The following is a 24750-nucleotide window of genomic DNA, read 5'->3' on the forward strand; positions in this document are numbered from 1 at the left end:
GCTTTAAAAAGACAATAATGGAGCCGCTAAACCGCAAAGCACGTATAACCCATGCTCTACACACAAAAGTTGTACTATGAGTGAGCAAAACTAAAGAAACAACGGAACTCTCAAATACATATTTTATAATACCAAAATATTCTAAGTTTCAACGTAATTATTTTCAAAATATTATTGTTTTTAATTTGTTTTAAAAATAAATAAAATTTTTAAATTAAAAACAAATTTATACAAATTAGAACTAAAATACTACAAATATTATTATGGATCGTCACTGCTGTTTACACTAGATTCCAACATGGCGCATCGAAGTGAATGGATTTACGATGAGCTTCTCAGTTACGTTGGAAGCCCTCTCTTTCAAGCACCAGTTCTTACATTTATGGAAGCTAATTGCTTAAGTAAGAATAATGTTTAATTGAAATTTTTTTAATTTAGATATTTATTTTCTAATCTAGAATGTAAATTTGCATAATGACCAGGCCTGCAAACCCAAGAGTGGGGCAATGCTTGAGATTCGGTTTTGGGGCAATTTATTTATTAATGATAATATATATAAAATTGTGGAAATTGGGACAAAAATCTCACGCATTTTCATTTTTCCTTTGGGGTGATTGCGTGAGTCTCACTCCCAATGCGTGAGAGTTGGCAGGTATAATCATGACTATCACTGGCAGTCTAAAGTTTTGAAGAACTATTGACCCCAATCTCTAGTTCTATAGGATATCACAATAAGGCTTCTGCACAGGAGCGGATGTGATTAGTGAGAAGAAGAAGATCACATTCACACTAGTGTTTTATTTTGTACACTGCTTTTTAGTTAGTTTACTTTTTGTGGTACCTTGTGGAAAACATACTGTAAAATATGACTATTGATTACCACAATAAAGATTGCTTATAATAATAATAATCTTGCCTATTATTGTGTAACGTTTGGCTTGCCATTGAAGTGTATTTTAATAAATACTTTGAGGCTTCTTATTAAAAACACAACTATATTTTACAGTATTTGACCCAGCATTAGAAGATTGTAAAGAATACAGAGAGCTTCACGGAGCTTATTGCGCTTTGGTAAGTGGATTGAGTACACATACAGGCTTAACCAATTCAAAGATTCAATGAAAATTGGTTCTTTGAAACTTAAAATATTCTGGTTAAACGCATTGCTTGAATGTGAGTATTTTGGTAAGTGTGTGAGTATTTTTTTATTTATTGTTGTGGCTGCTAATGTTTTTTTTCCTTTTTAAAACACATTTGTCATACAAATTACCGTTGAAGGATTGTCTTCTTGCCATGATGAGCCTCCCAGTTTACTCAATATTTTATGCTGACTAAATGAGCTGATTTATATATGTCTTCAAGTTCCCTGAAAGCCTTCTTTAATAACATTTGGCTATATTTTTACTCGAGTTGAATTTGAACAGTAAGTAGCTTCATGTGTGTAACGCTAGCCAGGCTCTTATGTGCACCCACTAACATCATGTTTTCATTTGATTGGTATTAACTTACTATTTAATGAGGTTTCTGCAAAGGTTCACAACTTTGCATTAAATTAATGGGAAGTTTTTTTATACTACCAGCATTTACTCAAGTTTTGCTGATGGCCTCAGACAAATTTGTACAAATCGTATCAGTCAAGATTATAACCATTCTTGTCAATGATATTTAGTATTCATTTTGGTGATAGGTTTGAGTAGGACATGGTCAAAATAAATTTTCATGTTAAGATCAGATAAAATTTTTCTATGTTGACTTATTGAATATTCAGTCAGTTGCCTTAGTAAGAAGTCTGTTGTGTGAAGCAACCTGAAGAGGCAGTTTCAATCAATAAAATGTGAGAAAAACTAATTGCTTGATTGCGCTTAATACTTATTAGATGATAGATGCTAGCTGGGGTTTCAATCAATTGGCTTTCAAATTGAAATGGTATAATCTTAATGATATGATCCAATGCATTCCATTCAATGGTTTATGTATTACCCTTGCCAGATCTAATCAACTTTTGCTTAGGTGATACGCTTGTTTGTTTTTAATAACACAATATTAATAGCCCCTGTTTGGTTAGTGTAAACCTTTGAAAAAGTAATTGAGTTTGGTAAATCATTGATGTATCGGCTTAGTGCAGATTATATAACTTGCACCACACTGATACACCTATGGTTTACCACCAAACTGTGGGAACCAATTTCAATTACTCTACATAGGCCTCCTGAAGTCAGTTTCAAATAGTCATATAGTGAGATACATTGAGTTTTGTATGCAAGATGAAATATTGATTTAAATTGAACTGATTTCTTATATCATCCGGTCTTTGTGGAGACACGTTGACAATACAGTTTTTATATCTACAGATGTTTATTCTGGAATGTTCTGGAATGTGCAAACTCAATTAGCGTCTCTGTGAGGCCAGCTGATTATCAACAAAGCCCCATCAACTTTGTTTTGTAATACCATTAGCTAATTAGTTATAGAGATACTCTGTATGTCTTTTTACTGCAATTGTATAGAAAGCTATTGACATCCCCTTTTCCTAATCAATAATACAAAGCTGCTCGTCTTAAAGCTTGTGAGACTTGCTAAAGTCAGCTTTTCCGGCTGTGGGATGCTGATATATAAACTTCATGATCGTAAATAGGTAAAGTGGTAGCTCTATGGTAGACTTATAGATTAGCATGGACTCAGGCTTAAACGTTTCTTACTAAATGCGCCGAGGGTTCTGCATTTATGTCAAATATTGAAGGACAGCCTAGAGAATGTTCTAGAATTTTTTATCTAAAGTTACCAGTTTCTCTATGGCTTATGCATTAGTGAACTTCAATTTTAGCTTTTAATTTAATGATCATCACTGGCACCTTACTTACATGGTGACAGTTACTACCACTGGCACCTTACTTACATAGTTACAGTTACTACCACTGGCACCTCACTTACATGGTGACAGTCACTACAACTGGCACCTTACTTACATAGTTATAGTTACTACCACTGGCACATTAGTTACCTCACGTAGTGACGGTTACTTCGTTGCAAGCAAGATGTGGGTGTAAAATTTATTGTAATGCAACTTACAGTATGATAAGTTTAATTTACTGATAGAGAGGTTGTAGTATAGGAAGCCTTACTTGCGAACAACAAGGTTAGGGGCTCAACTCCCAACTCTCTCAACTGTTGGTGACAGGAATGACATCCAACCATAATTTACACTCTGACATCGGGGATGTTTCCAGTCGTTGCGGTTTCTGTACCACTGGACTAAGACATGTTCAGCCAAGATCATGTAGCCATTGTACTGTACAACAATGGCTATATGGCTCATTAAAACACGCACAGCTTCTGCCCACAACGAGCTAAGCAGATGTCGTACTTAATCTTCGAGAGATCGCTCACACAATTCGCCAAACAGAGTATGCAATTTTGCTGCCAATATCTGTAAGTTGATCAAGGTGGGGCAGCTTGTTTTTATATATTTGTAATATTTACATCTTATTTTTGGAGATATACATGTCGTTAGCAAGCATCTTGTGTTTAAAAAGCATTGTTTCTCTGAGCTTATGTGTCGAGATTAAATTGTTGACCATATCGACCATACCATATCATTGCTTGTTGATCTCTGAATAGAAGTTAGTCATCCCACTATCAAACACGAGCGAAGCGGTTGTTCGGGAGATTTATGATAAATGCATATGTGCACACAACTCACGAAAATTATTCATGAACGGCCGTCCCAAACCCTTGTCCCGAAATCCCATAAACAAATTTAACCATTTTTGTGTAGAGTCATTTAAGCATAATAATGATACAAAACACATATAAACCTATTTAGATATGTTACCAAGTCTTTGAAAACTTGACACAATATCCTGAAACTAACCCATCTGATCGGATTATACATAAATAGACAGATCAATTTGGCCTGAAATCGCAATAAAAATTTGACAAGCCTTTTTTAATCAAAATTAAGACCGGCCAACGAAACGCCGATAAGGCCGTGTGACAGAGAATAGAACCATAAAGTCATGCGCATTTCATGAGAAAAACATGCACATTTTGCCAGTCTGGTATTGTCCAATTGCCGAAGGTTTCTGTAATTGACGTAGAAGTACTGAAAAGTAATCGTTTCTTTTTTTGCCGATTTTAAAGTAGGTAACTGACATTTTAGACACTTATAATGAGTACTTTGGTATTCCAACTGATGTCCAAAGCAGTGAAAGTAAAGGAAATGACGATTATATTTTTCTAACAACTTTTATAAGATTATTACAATATTTAGTTATAAGAATAATTATTCGATTTTATAAGATTATTATAAGATTTAATTATAGGAATAATCATTCGAATTTACAAGATCGAAGTATATAGTGACTGATGTTGGGCAATATGTTACTGTTATTATTTTTCTTAAGATTTTGTTAGTGATACTACAGCTGTGGTCAATATCCCGGTACTGCCAAGCCGTTTTTAATATCTGCAAAATTAAGTTATATGCCTACACTTTCTTATAGATATACAGCTATTTCTATGACAACCAACTAAAATCTGTTTAAATCTCTAAATTTAGCATAATCTTTTGCATATAAATACAAAAATCTAGATAAATATCACAACTTCTTGTTATATTGGTTGCTATGACGTTTTGAAATGTAAACAAAATTGTGCATCGGTTTTCGTTTCTCAAACTTTAACACCAGTTTTCTCAAAACTATGTGTTCGCACTAATGGTAAACATGTATTCAGTTTATTGACCATAAAATCTGCTGTAATTAAGCTGGAATCAATTTTTTTTGCAAAATGACTGAGAATTTTCTCCTTCTGCTAGTGTAGATAATTCTAAATCTCACCCACCCGACTTAACCATGGTTTCTGTGATCATGCCTCATTACTTCACTTTGGTTACAGATCGCTGTCAAAACCATTCTGCATTCAACACAACCAACTTTTATTTAAACTGTGTATATTACACAGCAGCTTGCCATTTTACTTCTAATATTGCATTTCTCCTATAGCAGGGGAGAGGTATAAACATAATATAATCTTTTCCTTTCATTATTGCTATTTGATGTACATAATAACACCCAGTACATTACAGCTACCGTTGCAGCTACCATTGCAGTTATCCTATTGCAGTGCAGTGCCATTTGACTGCGAATATTGCATTTCTCAATCAGCAGTACCCTTTCTTTTTTCCAATATCACTTTGGTCGTGGGCTGTATGACAGGGGAATTTCTAGTATTAGAGAAATTCGTAAGGTTTTGTTCTGAACATTTGATGAATGAATTTTTAGCAAATTTACATAGTGTTTTTGTGAATCAGTCATGAAAATAACAGATTGAACTATCATTGTTATTAGTCACAAAATACAAAACTGTTTTTGTTGTTGTTCCTCTCCATTGTTTTTACTGAGTTTAGGAAGGCATCAGGTAACTTATTATCAGACGATTACTTACCTGTAGTTCATCAAGCTCAAATGAATCCTTGTCTAAAACACTAACCCAGGAGTCAGTTAGTTTGAGTTTGTGGTCAATTTAAATGTTAGAATTTAACCTTTCATTCCAAAGATGCCAAGTGCACCAAACTTGTTGTTTCTCAGTTCAGGTTGTTCCATAAGAGAACCACGAGTTTCACTATCTAATCAGCAAACCAAGAAACAGGCTTCGGTTCAGTTGGTAGAATCAGCTGGTGCAATACACTTCTTGATTCTTTTTGCAGGTGACAACGTTGTTAAACGCTTTCAGACAGGATACAGATTTGACGCATGAACAAGTTATTAAAGCCATGACAGAAATGAGTCGGCGGTCAGAGCTGCGAGAGGTTTTCTCTGTACGTTTACCTTTAGTAGTTGTCTTCTTTTAGTTTTGATAATCAACTGACTTAATGATTTAGTGTTACAGGAAGTCACATTCGTTAGTTACGCGTGCAGACTATGGTGCGTGTTGCGAGTGCGTTTGCTGTCTGAGGAAGTACAGGACTTGTTTTTTGTTGAAGCAACTGAGTGAATACAACAGTTATTCAAAGTGGAATGCTTCTTTTGTAACCTCCAATAGACAATTTTGGTTGAACAAAAATCTGTAACCTGTTTGTGACAAGCAGGTCAATGGCGCCAGGTCTTGGTCGCATGAAAAGCAGTTGTTTTCTAAAAAACACTCTCAATCATGACCTTTGGTTGTTAAGCGACATACATTTTTAAGGGTGGTCATAGAATGTAAAAACAATCACCATCCAGGTCGGAATCTCTAAAATATTTTATTGCGCAAACACATTTTAAATTGTCTTATGTTGGAGAAAATATTCTTATAAGAATACATAATATTTTGTGTAGTTAATTCTACAGTATTAGAACCCTGCTAACTCATTGGTAAATACTGAAGGCGGATAACATACATATATCACATATGGCATTAACACAAATCTACAAAACTATGTAAACAAAATAAAGAATGTACACGTAAGTAGCAACAGATAAAAAGAGATTTATCCCACGACCAAATGAGCGAAGTTTGGAGTTTTTATGATAAATGCATGTGCACACAACTTACGAAAATTATTCATCAACAACGTCACAAACCCTCGTTTCGAAATCTCATCAACAAATTTAACCATCGTTTTGTAGAGTCGTTTAAGTATAATAACGATACAAAACACATGCAAACCTATTCAAATATATTACCAAGTCTTTGAAAAGTGTCGACAGTATCTTAAAACTTACCCATCTGAACGGATTATACACAAATAGAGAGATTTATTTGGCCGAAAATCGTTATTAAAACTTGCTAGGCATTACTTTTATCAAAATTGAGACCGGAAATTGAAACGCCGAGCGGCAGAGAATTGAATGATTAAGTCGTGCGCATTTCACGAAAAAATAACGTGCACATTTTACCAGTATATAGCTAGAGTTGCCCCGATTCTAATATCGTAATCGGTATCGGTGCCGATATGGGTGTTAAGTATCTGAATCGGTATCGGCCGATCTTTTCCTAAAAAATCGGAAACTTCAGATACTTTTTACAGGTCAACTATTTAGCAGAAAACTGCATTTTAGCCTGCTACACTAATAACAAATCATCAGCTGCAAGTTCCTTCTTTTTACCTAATGAATTCCAAGCCTGTCACACAATCTATTTCATGTCTATAGCCTAATAAACATCCACACAGCTGAGGAATATTTTGGCTTTAGTCAGGACGTAATCACAAAGTACGGTATTTCCCAATTACAGCGACATGATTTATTACAGCCAATCACAAACAAAAGAACAATCATGAGAAGCAAGAATGCGGTGTAATGTTTCTATTTACTAGCATTACAAAAGTAATTTGAGCAGCCGATGCAAAAAGTTATCTATCTCTCTCTTGATCCTGACTATATGATGTATCGTTTGTATCGCATAAAATAACCTCAGTGGCTTATCGGTATTTAGCCTGTCCTCCATCATCTGTGGCAAGTGAGTCCTTCTTCAGTACTACTGGCTACATCGATAGTGATTGAAGATAAAGACGTCTCACTGAGATAATTGAATCACTAACGGTAACTAAACGAAACATTTATTTGCTCTAAACAGTGCAGGCGCAGCAGTTTGTTCAGCAGTAGAAGAAAGACTTAATTATCACAGATAAAGCTGTACCACTAACAGTAATTACTAGAGATGTCTCGATTCTAATTTCACCAGCCGATTCAGATACCGATTCGATATACCGATTCTCATTGAAAAAAAATCCGATTCAGATACCGATTCAGATCTTTTGGGTTGCATAGATAATTGTTAATTTTATTATGTAAATATAATGCAAAGAAAATATAAGTATTGATGTATTATTTGTTTTTATTTATGGAAAAAAGACATACATGCATATACATTCACATACTGCCATACAGTGCATCTAGTAACAAAGCAGTCCATGGTTCTTGAAATCTGTTATTAATAATGGTAATTACTGTTAGTGGTACAGCTTTATCTGTGATAATTAAGTCTTTCTTCTACTGCTGAACGAACTGCTGCGCCTGTACTGTTTACAGCAAATAAATGTTTCGTTTAATTACCGTTAGTGATTCAATTACAGTCATTTCTAGTATAATTACTGTACGTGAGTGATAGAGTGTCTCATTTATTCTGACTTAGACTGGGTGGAAGTTAAACTGAGCTACATGTAGCTTATGTTTGATTATGTGTTATCTATATTTTATATTGTTTACATTCTCATCAGATTCTTCATATTTCCTTATGGAACTGAGATGTTTAGAGGAATCGTTAACATCATATGTTTACATATATATCAAGTCAAATATATGCCAGCATTTCATGTCATACTTTGGAAAGTTAATTGGTTTGCCAAGATACTAGTAAGTACAGAGATAGATGTTTAACCATGCACTAACTTTAATCAATACGCTATGTAGGGTCTCTTTGAACTGATACTGGCCACCGAGAGCTTCCGGCTCTTCTCTCGTCTCATGACCCAAAAGAACCTGGAACTCCAACAACAGGCTCTCATGCTAATAATGAAACAATACGGTCATGTACCAGAAATACTGCAGAGTACTAAACCTTCAGAATCACAAGAAGCTCAGGCTAAACAGGCCCAACCCCAAGGTAGCTAAAAAAGTTCCCAAAGTAGCCTCTGTTCCTTAACTATATGATACTAGCTCTATTTGGGTTGCTGTGTTTTTGGCATTAGTTTTGTTTACTAGGTGACCCACTGTTTAGTAGAATGCCATGCTTCCTGTTGAATTTATGATCAGTTGCCCGACTGCGAGTAAATCATCATCTTTTAGCAAACACACGGAGCTATTAGATATCCGCAGACATTCATATTAGGACCTATGTAACTGACATAAAAGTCTGATATAAACAAGGAGCACATACGCTGGTAGTCACATGTAAGAGGTCATCACGTGTAGTAACAATGTACACAGTTATTCTTATATGTGTCAAAGTAGCTGACTGGTGCAGATGGTAGTGTTGATGGACGGATACAATCCTTTTCCCTTACGCTCTTAGTGTAACTTCAGACAGACGAGTGAACAAACACAGCTCTTACTATAGTAAATATTACATTTTAATGTATCATATTTGGTGTTTCCAACCGTCATAGAGAGTTTGTCTTGGCACATTTATTAATGTGTTCTTAGGACTTGCTGTTCACTCTAAATAGAGGTCGTCATTCTTGAAGTAATTTGCATTCTGAAAGCATTTATATTACAAATATGTTTTATGAAGGATGTTAACTGAATACATTTAAAGCAGGGTTTATTATTTGTCTTTTATTAGCTTCAGAATTTTAAAATATCAGCCTCAAATTCACCATATATACACAATTATTTCCTTTTGCTTTCAGTACTCAGAAGCGTTTTGTAAATTTGGTAGGTGCAACAGAACTATCTCCGTATGGGTGTTTATACATAAAATATATGTACGATAAATCTTACAAGATTAAGTATACAAACTGCAAATATGGTTTTAATTTTGATGGCATTTGAAATGAGTTTCACGATTCGATAAAATGTTTGAGACAACTCCCAGCTTGATGATTACCTTTGAGACTCTCAGCATGGCAATCAGCTTACACCCTTGTGGAGTTTCAATGAAGAGTTAAAGTTATAGATAAGTTCTATAATTGTAGCATTTTACCTTCAACTCTTTGAACTGATAACAATTGATGGCATCCTATATGCGCTACGAAATTTATAATAACACAGAGTGATCTATCTCTGGGTTAAAATTATACTTGCACATTTAGACTTTTTCAATGCCCTAAATATGCTAGGATTCAGAGTCTGCATGGGCCAAGTTATTTTTTGCAAAGGTTCAACCATTTATCTTCACTTCTATGTGTGGCTAGCTTGTGTTCCCTCTCTTTGCTTGTGTTCCCTCTTTTTGTACCCTTACATTTTCTCAATTCCATTGAACAACAGAATAACTCTCACTTTTGCTCTGAATAACTGAAATACATGTCCCTCTAAAATTACTTGGGCATTTTTACTTTGCAGCATCTCAAGCGGGGGATGCCAAACACACTGTTCCATCAGTGAAACAACAGGAAGCAGAAATCATGGAGTCAATAATGAGGTGAGTTTGTTTTAATTGGTAGAATTTACTACTGAATGACTTGGTATACACTGGTGAATAAGTTATTATATTCTGCTGAATGAATTGTTATACTATGGTGAATGAGTTGTTATATTCTGCTGAATGAATTGTTATACACTGGTGAATAAGTTATTATACTCTGGTGAATGAATTGTTATACTCTGGTGAATGAGTTGTTATACTCTGGTGAATGAGTTGTTATACTCTGGTGAATAAGTTGTTATACTCTGGTGAATGAGTTGTTATACTCTGGTGAATGAGTTGTTATACTCTGGTGAATTAGTTGTTATACTCTGGTGAATAAGTTGTTATACTCTGGTGAGTGAATTGTTATACTCTGGTGAATGAGTTGTTATACTCTGGTGAGTGAATTTTTATACTCTGGTGAATGAGTTGTTATACCCTGGTAAATGAGTTGTTATACTCTAGTGAATGAGTTGTTATACTCTGGTGAATAAGTTGTTATATTCTGTTGAATGAGTTGTTACAAGTTACTGAATGAAATTTGAAAGATTGTTGTAATCGAACGAGTAATAATAGTTCTACTCAGTTTAATACTAAAATACTTGGTTATGTTACCATGGATACAATAATAAACATCCATGTAAGTATGTTGCGTCTACAAACTCCTATTAGCCTATTGAAGCTGTCATACTATTGTCAGCCAATTCACTAAACTGCGACATTATGAATGATCAATATTATTATTAGCTTGTAAGCAGCAACTATTTTTCATGTCTAGAAGCTTTACGAGCCGCTATAGATTAATATGTCATCAATTTACCACCAGCTCTCTTCACTTTAAAGTTTAGTATAGTATTAGCTATAAACATTAGCTTAGTGACTGCGGAATAGGAGACAGTCACATGGAGGTTACATTATCGTGAGCCATGTTTGTTGTGTTAAGCTATGCAGAAATAGGCTAAGTGTTTGCTCCTAGAGGAGAGAGTTAAAACTTATAGGCAATGATGTAGCCATTATACATCAGTGATACATCAGTATCACTGATGTATCACTGTAATAATAATGTAGCCATTATATTAGGGTGTCAACATCAGTAATTGGCTCTAAGAATGTCTCGTTACAGTCATTAATGAGACTACCACTCAGTGTAGAGGGCCAAACCTCGAGGGTTGCAGTTTATCTACATGTAAGTCACACCCTGTGTAGAGGGCCAAACCTTGAGGGTTGTAGTTTATCTACATGTAAGTCACACTCAATGTACAGGGTCTAACCTTGAGGATTGTACTTTATGTACATGTAAGTCACACTCTCAGTGTAGAGGATCCAACCTTGAGGATTGTAGTTTATCTACATGTAAGTCACACTCTGTGTAGAGGGCCAAACCTCGAGGGTTGTAGTTTATCTACATGTAAGTCACACTCAATGTAGAGGGTCCAACCTTGAGGATTGTACTTTATCTACATGTAAGTCACACTCTCAGTGTAGAGGGTCCAACCTTGAGGGTTGTAGTTTATCTACATGTAAGTCACACTCTCAGTGTAGAGGATCCAACCTTGAGGATTGTAGTTTATCTACATGTAAGTCACACTCAATGTAGAGGGTCCAACCTTGAGGATTGTACTTTATCTACATGTAAGTCACACTCTCAGTGTAGAGGGTCCAACCTTGAGGGTTGTAGTTTATCTACATGTAAGTCACACTCTCAGTGTAGAGGGTCCAACCTCGAGGGTTGTAGTTTATTTACATGTAAATCTCGCCCTCAGCTGTTTTTTTATTCCAGCTAGAATTCAATTAAAGTCCGATATTTATCCCTTTGGTCATACTCACTGTTGTCTCACTTCATATCAGCTTTCTGTATCTAAATTATTACACTGCGCCTTTTAGCTGTTCCTTTCAAAAACATAATGGATAGATAATCATCATTTGTTAGACAGGAAATAAGGGCACAACCACAGGCTATTTAAACTTATCAATGGTTATCACAGAGCTACCTTTTAAAGATTTGTAGAAGCTATTTTTGTTGACTGAAAAACTAATCCAAGCTCAGAATGAGTGCATGGAGTGTCTGATAGCAGGCATCAGGGTGACGTGTGATTCAATTATATTGCTTGTCAGATTATGTAGAGTTGTCTTTTCATAGGGTTTGTATGACTCACTATAGTTCATGAGCTGCACAGCACTCTGGTTTATAGATACAGTATTTCAGAGACAGCAACCGCAAAACATAGTGACATCAAAAGGTATCCAAGGGAATTTCTGCCAGTTCCCTGTTAATAAGTTTTATTATATGCTAATAGAGTAAAGCGAAGCGTGTTTAATATATAGGTCTGCGGTTCCTAGCCAGCCTGGCAAGGGCGAAGTTGATGAGGGGATGAAGAAGGTCGCTGTAGCGGAAGCTGGGCTCATCAAGTTTGAGACTCAAGTAGAGCAACAGAAGTTGGAAAAGGTTTTATATATTTCCTCTTTTCTACCTAATTGTCTCCTAATTGTCTCTACTCTCATTGTCTCTACTCGCATTGTCTCTACTCTCATTGTCTCTACTCTCATTGTCTCTACTCTCATTGTCTATACTCTCATTGTCTCTACTCTCATTGTCTCTACTCTCATTGTCTATACTCTCATTGTCTCTACTCTCAGTGTCTCTACTCTCATTGTCTATACTCTCATTGTCTCTACTCTCATTGTCTCTACTCTCATTGTCTCTACTCTCATTGTCTCTACTCTCATTGTTTCTACTCTCATTGTCTCTACTCTCATTGTCTCTACTCTCATTGTCTCTACTCTCATTGTCTCTACTCTCATTGTCTCTACTCTCATTGTCTCTACTCTCATTGTCTCTACTCTCATTGTCTCTACTCTCATTGTCTCTACTCTCATTGTCTCTACTCTCATTGTCTCTACTCTCATTGTCGCTACTCTCATTGTCTCTACTCTCATTGTCTCTACTCTCATTGTCTCTACTCTCATTGTCTCTACTCTCATTGTCTCTACTCTCATTGTCTCTACTCTCATTGTCTATACTCTCATTGTCTATACTCTCATTGTCTCTACTCTCATTGTTTCTACTCTCATTGTCTCTACTCTCATTGTTTCTACTCTCATTGTCTCTACTCTCATTGTCTCTACTCTCATTGTCTCTACTCTCATTGTCTCTACTCTCATTGTCTCTACTCTCATATGAATATTCATGAGAATTCATAATGAGATAAATACACTAGTTGTAGTCTAAGGGAGTCTTAAGGGGGTATGGGGCTGTCTTTTTAGCTTAAGCTCTTGCAGCCTCTACTTCAAATCTAAGTTTTGTTTCTTCTTATAGTTGATGGAGTGAAATCTGAACATATGCGATGGTAAATAGCCCTTTTTATCAGGCACTAATATTAGAAGGAGCTGACTATACTGATTATTAATGATAGGCTTTGGGAGTTGATTCCACTTACCTAGTTTTTTATCACTATACTGTAGTGTTGATAAATTCACCATGTTTTTCTGCTACCGAAGTATTTCATTTTTATTTCATTATCTATGCACAAAACCAGCAAGTAGTCATCGAAACATCTGGGTTATAAACTAAAGTTTAAAGGCAATCATCACTTTTATTTTTGACAGAGCAGCCCGCTAGTGCCCTATGCGGAGAATAGTTGGTAGGATAGCCCTTCAAAAAAACTTGGCTGGTTTCGTTTATAAAGCATTTATCAATGTGACACAGAACACTCAGGAATGAGCCGGATTGGTACAGGCCACTTAGAATCATGCAAGAGACAAGTCGCTGCAACACTTGCCTCTGAATTAATCACTGGAAGTAAAGAAACTTGTATTTGAATGGCGGTGTGCTGGACAAAAACAACATTTACGCCTATTAGCAGTTTTCGTGAAAAAGGAGTTGTCGTAGCGCAGATGGAGGAAATCCAAATTTATTGCTATCTTTGTCAGCAGTTCAGATATAAATGAGTAGAGCATTGATATATATGCTAGCAGCCGATTTCTACAGAAAAAACTTGTCTCAGCTACTGGTGGCCTTCACTGTGCATTGATAAAAGGTACACCAGTTGAAATGGGTGACTGCTGTGAGTTGGATCGAACAATATTAATATTTAACGCAACTTGGCTGGTCATTCTACAAACGAGTCTCTTGCGCTAAATCTGAAAAATCTCCGTTACATGGCAACTTTGTGAGCTACATACGGAATGCCTTAGCTTTTTTGTGATCCGGTCTCCTCTAGTCATATTTCAATGTGTAAAGGAATTATAGACTGATTCAATCTTTTCATTTTAGCTGTAAGAAGGTAAAAAATAATCATGAGAAATTGGAGTGATGTTTAAAGGAGATTTCATCTCATGGTCTTTTATGGAATGAAAATCTCATAATTTACATCGTGGAAAATTGTCTTGAAAAAGTCTTGACCTTCGGTTTGTCACGAATAATTCTCCATGTCTAGCAACGTTATTGCCAGTAAACACTAAAGTTGGATAAAAATTTACTCTTTTGAGTTAGTTGCATCTGTGACTTAACTGGTGTTAGTTCACTATTACCATATAAAAAATGAAAAAAACAAAATAAAAAATCCATATTGAGTCAATCATTGTAAGAATTACCGGTTTTTTGGTCAGGTTATGAAAGAACTGAGTGTGGAAGAGAAACCAACTGTCACAAGTACTTCTTCAATGGCAGAAACGGCTGTGGTAAAGCCAGCTTTGCCTCGTCTCACCAGCCATGCCCCGCCTCCTGCTCAGTCGCATAAGGAGCCTGTCAAGGTACAAACAGCCCTTCTTGTGTCTTACCTATTTAGGTGGTCAAATAACGGAGTGCAACATTCACTCTATGGAGAATCTGCCAATTGATAGCAAGTCTTGATAGCAGGTCTAGCCGCAGAGATAAGGGCTTGTGTATCGAAGCATTAGCAAATCCGTGTCTTTTTATAAATATTTTAATGTTGTTAGGCTATGATAATGAAACGCTTTTCTTGTATCGTATTTCGATGTATGTGAAGAATGTGTTATTTCATTCGTTTGTGGGTCTTCCATGAAATAACTATTGCATCAGTCGTCTATCCTGGAAGTAGAAGATGACTGCAAGTTGATGATGTATACATTTTCTTTCTTTCAGTTGGTATAAATGAATTCGTATTCTCAGTTTACGATAGATTTGTTCTGTTTTTTATCATTTATACTTCTCAAGGAAACGAGACTCTCAAGGGCATGTGTAGACAATCTGAAAGTGCATTTACTGTACTAAACAAAATTTATAGCAAGCTAAGATGTCCGCAAATTGAAAATGTATCGCTCTAATTATAAGATGTATCGCTCTAATTATAAAATGTATCGCTCTAATTATAAGATGTATCGCTCTAATTATAAGATGTATCGCTCTAATTATAAGATGTATCGCTCTAATTATAAGATGTATCGCTCTAATTATAAAATGTATCGCTCTAATTATAAGATGTATCGCTCTAATTATAAGATGTATCGCTCTAATTATAAAATGTATCGCTCTAATTATAAGATGTATCGCTCTAATTATAAGATGTATCGCTCTAATTATAAGATGTATCGCTCTAATTATAAAATGTATCGCTCTAATTATAAGATGTATCGCTCTAATTATAAGATGTATCGCTCTAAGTATAAGATGTATTGCTCTAATTATAAAATGTATCGCTCTAATTATAAGATGTATCGCTCTAAGTATAAGATGTATTGCTCTAATTATAAGATGTATTGCTCTAATTATAAGATGTATCGCTCTAATTATAAGATGTATCGCTCTAATTATAAAATGTATCGCTCTAATTATAAGATGTATCGCTCTAATTATAAGATGTATCGCTCTAATTATAAGATGTATCGCTCTAATTATAAAATGTATCGCTCTAATTATAAGATGTATCGCTCTAATTATAAGATGTATCGCTCTAAGTATAAGATGTATTGCTCTAATTATAAAATGTATCGCTCTAATTATAAGATGTATCGCTCTAAGTATAAGATGTATCGCTCTAATTATAAAATGTATCGCTCTAATTATAAGATGTATCGCTCTAATTATAAGATGTATCGCTCTAATTATAAGATGTATCGCTCTAATTATAAAATGTATCGCTCTAATTATAAGATGTATCGCTCTAATTATAAGATGTATCGCTCTAAGTATAAGATGTATTGCTCTAATTATAAAATGTATCGCTCTAATTATAAGATGTATCGCTCTAATTATAAGATGTATCGCTCTAATTATAAGATGTATCGCTCTAATTATAAAATGTATCGCTCTAATTATAAGATGTATCGCTCTAATTATAAGATGTATCGCTCTAATTATAAGATGTATCGCTCTAATTATAAAATGTATCGCTCTAATTATAAGATGTATCGCTCTAATTATAAGATGTATTGCTCTAATTATAAGATGTATCGCTCTAATTATAAGATGTATTGCTCTAATTATAAGATGTATCGCTCTAATTATAAGATGTATCGCTCTAATTATAAGATGTATCGCTCTAATTATAAGATGTATCGCTCTAATTATAAGATGTATCGCTCTAATTATAAAATGTATCGCTCTAATTATAAAATGTATCGCTCTAATTATAAGATGTATCGCTCTAAGTATAAGATGTATCGCTCTAATTATAAGATGTATTGCTCTAATTATAAGATGTATCGCTCTAATTATAAGATGTTGCAAATCTTTAACAAACACATAAACTTATTCTAATTTTCTACAGAACTTTAGTTTATTCGGTGACTAAAATTATTTTTGTACAATACTTTCATCGCAAATGTTCAGAAGTTTTAAGAGGTTTAATACAAAAAGTTATCTTATCCTAGAAGTAAAAAGATACATATTTTCTTTTCCTAAGAAGCTGCGGGTGTTTAAACTAAGCAACCACTCTTTGAAGTAAGTAAGATTAGTAGAAAAGAAGGAATAACTTTTATTTATACATTATGCCTGGTGTCACGCCGCTTGATAATTCATTGATAACACAAGGCTGAGAAGATTGGATATATTGCAAATGTAGTTTGCACAACATTCAAGAGACAATGGCGGTGATGTGAATAGGCCCAAGATTGGGTATCTTCTTCCCAGCACGCTAATAGATGATAGTTTGTAAGACATTCTAGGAGACAGGATATTAAAAAAGACAAATTCTGAACAAGATAAACCTTTTAAGCGGAAACAGGGTTATCAACAACGGAGAAACCAATAGTCAAGAAGTATGTTGTTGCTCCGTTAATAAAAACTGTCAGCATCCAAGAGAACATTACAACATGTCAACTTCTGATGACTGGCAGAGAGGAGTGGGCATAGAATTAAATGAATGTGTGAAAGCCAAAGCTCATACGTATATCAGCTCCGGTGTTAGAACCTGTCATAGAGGTAGATAAACATCAGCAAAGACAAAAGGGAACAACTGCATATCATTCTAGTTTAACACCTACATCTTATGGAAAAGTCCTAAATACTAGTGGTGACTAATCTCGAGTGGCGTGGGAGGGTAATTAAAAAAGACCTTTTCTCATCAAGTTTATTGCAGTCATTTTAATTCTGATGGTTCATTTTAAGTACACCCTTTATTTACAAAGCATCTTCAAATTTTGTCAAAATCTGCTATATGATTATCTGCTTACTTGTAGTTATCTTCTCATGCTGAATCAGTTTGAGCTGACTGAGACGATAGTGTCACCAAATTTACCTGCACTACTGCAACTAGTCAACTTGTGTACTTCTTCCCATAATTTTGCACTTCATTGTGTATTAAAATTGATGGCAAGGACATGATTGAAGCCAGATACAGTTTGGTTTTGTCATTATGAAATGATAGGGATCATGGTTTTACTTTACAGGCTAGCAAACCTGTGGCAGCAGCTCCCACTGGTAATGCTGCCGCTCAGTGGATAGCGCAAGCCAAAGCTGAGAATAACCAAGAAACAGTTTCTGCAGTAGAGACTGCTGCGGTAGCTACTTTTACAGCTCTATTTATCTTTAACCTGTATAACTGTATTAATTATGCATATTTCTTTACCTGTATAATTGTATTAATTATCTATATATCTTTACCTGTATAACTGTATTAAGTATGTATACCTCTTTACCTGTATAATTGTATTAAGTATGTATATATTTCTAGGCCCCTACCTGTATAATTGTATTAAGTATGTATATCTCTTTATCTGTATAATTGTATTAAGTGTGTATATATTTCTAGGCCCCTACCTGTATAATTGTATTAAGTATGTATATCTCTTTACCTGTATAATTGTATTAATTATGTATATCTCTTTACCTGTATAATTATATTAAGTATGTATATCTCTTTACCTGTATAACTGTATCAAGTATGTAGAACTCTATATTTATGCTTATTACGTTTGTTTTTATGTGATTTGTGCAATTTGTAACCTGTAGAACTCTGTAAATTATTTCAGTTGTTTGGAGCACTGTTAGTTTGTAGTTATAACAAACTAACAATGCTCCAAACTAACTGCTGTTACCATGATTACAAAATGCACTTGACTCGTGCTAATTAGCATATCAAAACTAAACCTATCATATCTCACTAAACATATCATGTCTCACTAAACTTATCATATCTCACTAAACCTATCATATCTCACTAAACCTATCATATCTCACTAAACCTATCATATCTCACTAAACCTATCATATCTCACTAAACATTTCATATCTTACGAAACTTATCATATCTCACTAAACTTATCATATCTTACTAAACCTATCATATCTCACTAAACTTATCATATCTCACTGAACCTATCATATCTTACTAAACCTATCATATTTCACTAAACCTATCATATCTCACTAAACCTATCATATCTTACTAAACTTATCATATCTCACTAAACCTATCATATCTCACTAAACTTATCATATCTCACTAAACCTATCATATCTCACTAATCATATCTCACTAATCATATTTCACTAATCATATCTCACTAAACCTATCATATCTCACTAAACTTATCATATCTCACTAAACTTATCATATCTCACTAAACCTATCATATCTCACTAAACTTATCATATCTCACTAAACCTATCATATCTAACTAAACCTATCATATTTCACTAAACCTATCATATCTCACTAATCATATCTCACTAATCATATTTCACTAATCATATCTCACCAAACTTATCATATCTCACTAAACTTATCATATCTCACTAAACTTATCATATCTCACTAAACCTATTGTATCTCACAAAACATATCATATCTTACTAAACCTCTCACCAGAAAAATCTTACCCAATTCTCACACAAATCAACACATTACAAGTTGATTTGTGATGTTATACAAATCACCACAAGTTTAGTTGAATGTCGTAGTGAGTTTAATGTGAGTTCACTGGGTTTGAACACTCAGGAATAATAATAATGATGATATTGACCTTCCCTTGTTTGTAGTAGTGTAAAGTAGACAAAGTTATTCATCAGCCTTAAAAGGAACAACTTACACCTTGACGAATGTTTGTCGCTGTAAGCTGACTGTAAATGCAACCTTTTATCTGTTTGAAATAGTTGCTAAGCTATCACAGCACATTTTGGTAATGAAGACTATGTTTTCATGCCTTATTTATCAAAACTTTAAAGTAACATCAAAATTTTCAGGTTTTGATTATTTAATTATTATTTAAATAAAAGCCACCATTTTAAATTGGAATGAATAGAAGTTCATGTCATAAAACATACTGCGACTTAATGTTTGTGTGTAATATATCAAAGATCTAATGCGTGTTTTCTACATCTTCCATAATTTAAAAACTAAAAAACTGTTGAGTTACCTGATATGCTTAAATACTTCATCACTCATAAAAATGCGGACTCACGCGTTATCAAATATTGAGAAAAACAGGAGACAGTTGAGTTTTCCTCTATATTAGTTTAGATAAGTACATTTAACAGACATGCATCACAATCTGAAGTCATATTGCCTTCAAACAGGACTATCAATCTTGACTGATAGTTATGATTGAAGTTTTTTACTTAATTTCATAAAGAAGTCAAAATTAGGATAATTAATTCTTATCATGAAGATGATGTTGCTCTCTTATCACTTCATAACCTCAAGTTGCAAAGACGGTCCTTCATTATATTAAAAAATTGTTATGAAAATCTCACAGCCCTGCTAGGATTAGGATAAATAACATACTATAGTTGGTTGTCAAAGTCAATAACTGCAAAGAGGTGAAAACTTTCAACTCTGGTTAAGCAGATGTAATGTAACTTGTTGTGTTTGTTTATGCTTACATTTGACGTATTTTAGGACACTCTTGCAAAAATGTCTCCAGACGAACTTAAAAAAAGGCAGGAGTATTTGAAAGAACAGAGAGAAAAACTCACTGCTATGAAGCAGAAGGTGAAGTTTTTATCACCTTTTCAACAGTTGACCTGATACAATATTGATTATCCCAATATATTCATAAAAGCATTGTCACCTCCATGTTATATGAATGTTGTCTATATTTATCAAAACATCACCTTTATGTTATAAATTGCCACCTCTGTGCTACTTTTATATTGGCAACTAGGAATTCTGAAGACACCAACTTGTTACTGTCTTCTTTATTCATGTACTAGCCAAATGCCTGGCGTTGCACAAGTAATCAAAAAGTGTTTATTTCTGTGTAATTCATACTGTACCGGTTGCAGTGCCTATTACAGCTCTATACTGATTGCAATAGTCTTGCTTCCCATGTGACCTTAAACATTTTGCTTTTTGCCAATAATTCTAGCATAATGCTAACTGAAGAGTTTAGCGTGAAGCCATGAAATATTGGCATGTGTAATGAGTATGTACCCAATTAATTTCATAGTCTAGCCAGTTGGACAGCATAGTGTATTGAATAAATGCTTGCAGAACTGGAGGTCGTAAGTTCAAATTCAGTGCCAAACAGGTTTTTCATTCCTAAAACTTTGTCGCGTTAACTGGACACACAAACAGACAGACCAACAAAAAACAAATGATGAGATTTATATATATATATATATATATATATATATAATTGAAGAGATCTTATAGAATGGTAAAATGATTTTATAACTTAAAGTTTCATGTTTAAAACAATCTTCAGATCTAATGATGGTGATTGGGTATCGTATCACTTATACACAAACTGGTGCATGCAGATAGCTCAGCATATGCTTTGAGCACTCTACAGCTCAGGCTGGTACCAAAATTATATATATATAAATGTAGAACCAAAGTGGGATTTACCTGGCATTTGCATTCAAATAATTTTGTATCTCGGTATTTGTAATGTTGTTTTTGGGTGGTTGAAAATTCTTTATTTATGTGTGTGGTGGAGTCACGATGGCAGGTGACTGATACTACTCTTATTATAATTTCATCTGTTGTATTTGGTTTATAATAAGGCTTCATTTAGGTCTCTTTTGTATACAGTATTTTCATTTCTAAACTAACAGAAAATACAGTTTGCCTTTTTTGTTTTCTATCGATTTTGATATTATGCAGGAAAGAGAAAAGCAACTAGACTCTTATGAAAAGTCAACTTCGGCAAGACCTAAATCCGCTCGAGTCGCTCGCTCTGTTTTATCGAGAGCTCCTGCTCCTACGCCTACCAACGAAGATGACGATGGTAAGAAGAAGGAAATGGACATGCGACGTGCTATCGCAAATAGACTTAAAGCTGAAGTCTTAGGTAAGTGAAGAAGGCATGGTCTTCTCTCTTTTCTGAAGACTCGCTTTTGATAGGAGATTAGCAGCATTTTTCCAACTGAAATTTGGTCTCAAATGCCTAGATGCGCATTTTTAATTTATATAGTAACTTTTTTAACCTTGTTATTGATTTTAATGATTTCATATTTTGTAATTCTTTTTTTAGAAACCCAGCAGTTCTAATGGTAAACAATCTAGGTTCCTACTGCTCTATATATTGCTAACTCTACCTTCTGTTTAGTATTAACATTCCGTCCTTCAGTTTGCTTTAAGTTTATCTTCTTGTCTACCCACCTTCTTGTCTCTGTTTTTTGTCAACCCTTTGTAATGGTTTCACCGTCTATACCCACACTTTCTATGCAGTTTCTTGTTGGTCTCATTATTTTCTCAGTTCTTTTATCCGTTGTTCTTCATTTGACTGTATCAAGAGGCAGGCACGATATCTGTTTCAAGTTTAGTTTTGTTGCCTTTTGTAATTTACTGTTGCTTATTAAAATGATTATAACTTAATAAATTTTGTTTAAAGTTAGGATTTTTATATATAAGTATATGCCAGTGGATGTGTTATTCTAAAAATAAACGAAGCATATTGACTATAACGTTGAGAGTTCTTTTTGTCTTAGTTTAAAAATTAATCTGTCTTATTTAGATATTGCGCTTTTATGGTAATGCCTTTAGTCATTTACTACTATAACTCAGGCTTATACAAAATGGAAAGGGCTAAATAATCTAGACCACGATTTTATATAAACTGTTAATGATCGAATGTACTATAAGGAAAAACAAGATATATTTATACTCGGACCTCAAACTAAGGAGAACCTATCAGGAGCGCAGGCTACAAGAGCACACGTCTCAAATTAGTTACACTCTAAGCCAAATTCATAGAGCTTACGCAGCTATAGATACGTGTAATATGTGAGTATTTGGTTTACCCACTCAGATACTCCCATTCTATTCCATGTTATTGTACTGAGATTTCTGTTTGCAGCAATTATCCAGACTCCATGAAAATCTAATGACAAATTAAGCTGTTTCAATGATAGGGTATTTACACATATAATAAATATAATAAAAATTGTTCCATAGCAAAACAAAAGCTTTTATTATTTATAGTAACTATTGCAAATGGTTCAATATTACCTGGGATAGCATGTAATGATTATTCATTATCAAAATAAATAATTTTTCAACCATGGTAGTAATTTGTGGGACAGATCATTATATGTAATATACAACGCATGAAGATGTTAAGATTTTATTAATGTTGCCAGCCAATCATAAGCTATGTAATAGAGTTTATCAATGTTACCAGCCAATCATGAGCTATGTAATAGAGTTTATCAATGTTACCAGCCAATCATGAGCTATGTAATAGAGTTTATCAATGTTACCAGCCAATCATGAGCTATGTAATAGAGTTTATCAATGTTACCAGCCAATCATGAGCTATGTAATAGAGTTTATCAATGTTACCAGCCAATCATGAGCTATGTACCCGAGGACACTTATGTATTCGCCTCATCTAACTTTCGCGTTTTCGTGGAGTCATCCTCTCGCGAAAATTTCATGTGCGAAACTAAACTATCATAACGAAAGAGCGAAAACACGAAATTAAACAGCTTTGTTCATTGATAGTCAGGCCTGTATTCACTGGTTGCAAGTTGGGGCAGCTAATGTTAGGCGACTAGTTATGAACACCTAGGGGTGTGAAGGAGGACGGTGTAAGCCCCCAACAGGTTTCTCGCATGTAGGGCCTCAGCCGGGCCTCTCATGTGAAGTTTTAAAAAATTTTGTCGGAAAGTATCAAAATTTTTCTATTTTTTGAGATTTGTTTTGTTTTAGGTGATGTGACTGACGAGACGTTTTAAAATTATAATAGGCAAAACTTGACTGCAGTTAAAACGCTAAAAAAAAGACATCTGTTTCTTTTGAGCGTTTTAACAAAGATCAATTTTGCGGATTTTATTTTAAGTTCATTCGGAGGTTTTTACATTTTCGATGGAACCTGGACAAATGGGTGTTTGGTAAAACTTGATCTTTTGCAAACCTTTATAAAAGTCGTTAACAAGAATATTTTGCCGCTGATGATGATTATAATGGCGCCTAAGAACTACTAAAAGTTGATTTTTGTCTCTATGGCTTGGAATGAAGTGATATTCTACAGCGATAAAAACCGTGTCCATGGCTGTTGGGCAAATAATTTTTTGAATAAATGATGTTGAGGTCGAGTTATCTGAAGCAATTTATCATTGCGTTGGAGCTGACCAAACAAATCCGTTTAAGTTAACCTTGTGTTTGAGATGAAATGTTACATTTTATCCAAGGGCGAGTTATCCGAGTTTGACTGTACTTAGCCGTGAAAAATTCCAAAAAGTTGAAGCGACTCAGCCGGCCAGCTGCCCCAGGGAATACAGGCCTGTTGATAGTCCAAGAAACAAATGGCAAAAAGCGATCAAATTGCATTATCGACCTTGCCCACACCATTCTACCTGCAGTTCACAATTACAAACTAGTCCCAAATTGAAATTTTTTTTTATCGGTGAACTGAACATGAGGAATCTAATTATGTTTGTTCCACTGCATTTATTTTCACATCACTATATTTTCGCACTCATCAGAGCTGCTAAATTAAGTTGCTGCGAAATTTTACTCTGTATGCTACTCACGAAACTAAATACATGTACTGGCGAAATATAAGTGTCCTAGGGTAGTACAGTTTATTTAGCTCATATCAGAGTGTGTTTTCTACACAAAGAGTGACGGAAGCACTGTTGAATATTTTTAGAGATTTCCCTAGGCGCGACTATAAATGCTAGGTCATTATATAGTGATAAACAGATTGGTTTGCTGGAGGTCTCTATCGCAATGGAATAAAAAGTTAGATCGCAGAAGAGAAAAAGAATCGATCAAGAATATTGATTTGTACTTAAAATCTCAGACTTAAGTTCAGAATGTATCAGGTAGAAAGAGTCATAAGACGAATGCTCAA

At 34.5% G+C, this 24750-nt stretch overlaps 1 protein-coding gene across 1 annotated transcript; it reads left to right on the forward strand.

The window, feature by feature from the left end:
* The first annotated feature begins 294 nt into the window (after positions 1-294).
* On the forward strand, positions 295-22351 carry LOC137399796 (cilia- and flagella-associated protein 36-like). Its single transcript, XM_068086021.1, has 11 exons — positions 295-401; positions 1007-1071; positions 5708-5818; positions 8394-8586; positions 9984-10062; positions 12373-12493; positions 14656-14799; positions 17896-18006; positions 20346-20438; positions 21555-21741; positions 21925-22351. The coding sequence occupies exons 1-11, from the start codon at positions 299-301 to the stop codon at positions 21939-21941; spliced, it is 1224 nt and encodes a 407-aa protein (XP_067942122.1). The 5' UTR covers positions 295-298; the 3' UTR covers positions 21942-22351.
* Positions 22352-24750: the final 2399 nt, after the last annotated feature.

The sequence above is a fragment of the Watersipora subatra genome, chromosome 7, assembly GCF_963576615.1.
Source record: "Watersipora subatra chromosome 7, tzWatSuba1.1, whole genome shotgun sequence".
Classification (NCBI taxonomy): domain Eukaryota; kingdom Metazoa; phylum Bryozoa; class Gymnolaemata; order Cheilostomatida; family Watersiporidae; genus Watersipora; species Watersipora subatra.

Excerpts from the sequence above, each read along its gene's own strand:
- LOC137399796 (XM_068086021.1), top strand. The coding sequence starts at position 299 with ATGGCGCATCGAAGTGAATGGATTTACGATGAGCTTCTCAGTTACGTT. Across the intron at positions 8,587-9,983 it reads TAAACAGGCCCAACCCCAAG|CATCTCAAGCGGGGGATGCC; the intron begins GTAGCTAAAAAA and ends TTTACTTTGCAG. Across the intron at positions 12,494-14,655 it reads AGCAACAGAAGTTGGAAAAG|GTTATGAAAGAACTGAGTGT; the intron begins GTTTTATATATT and ends TTTTTTGGTCAG.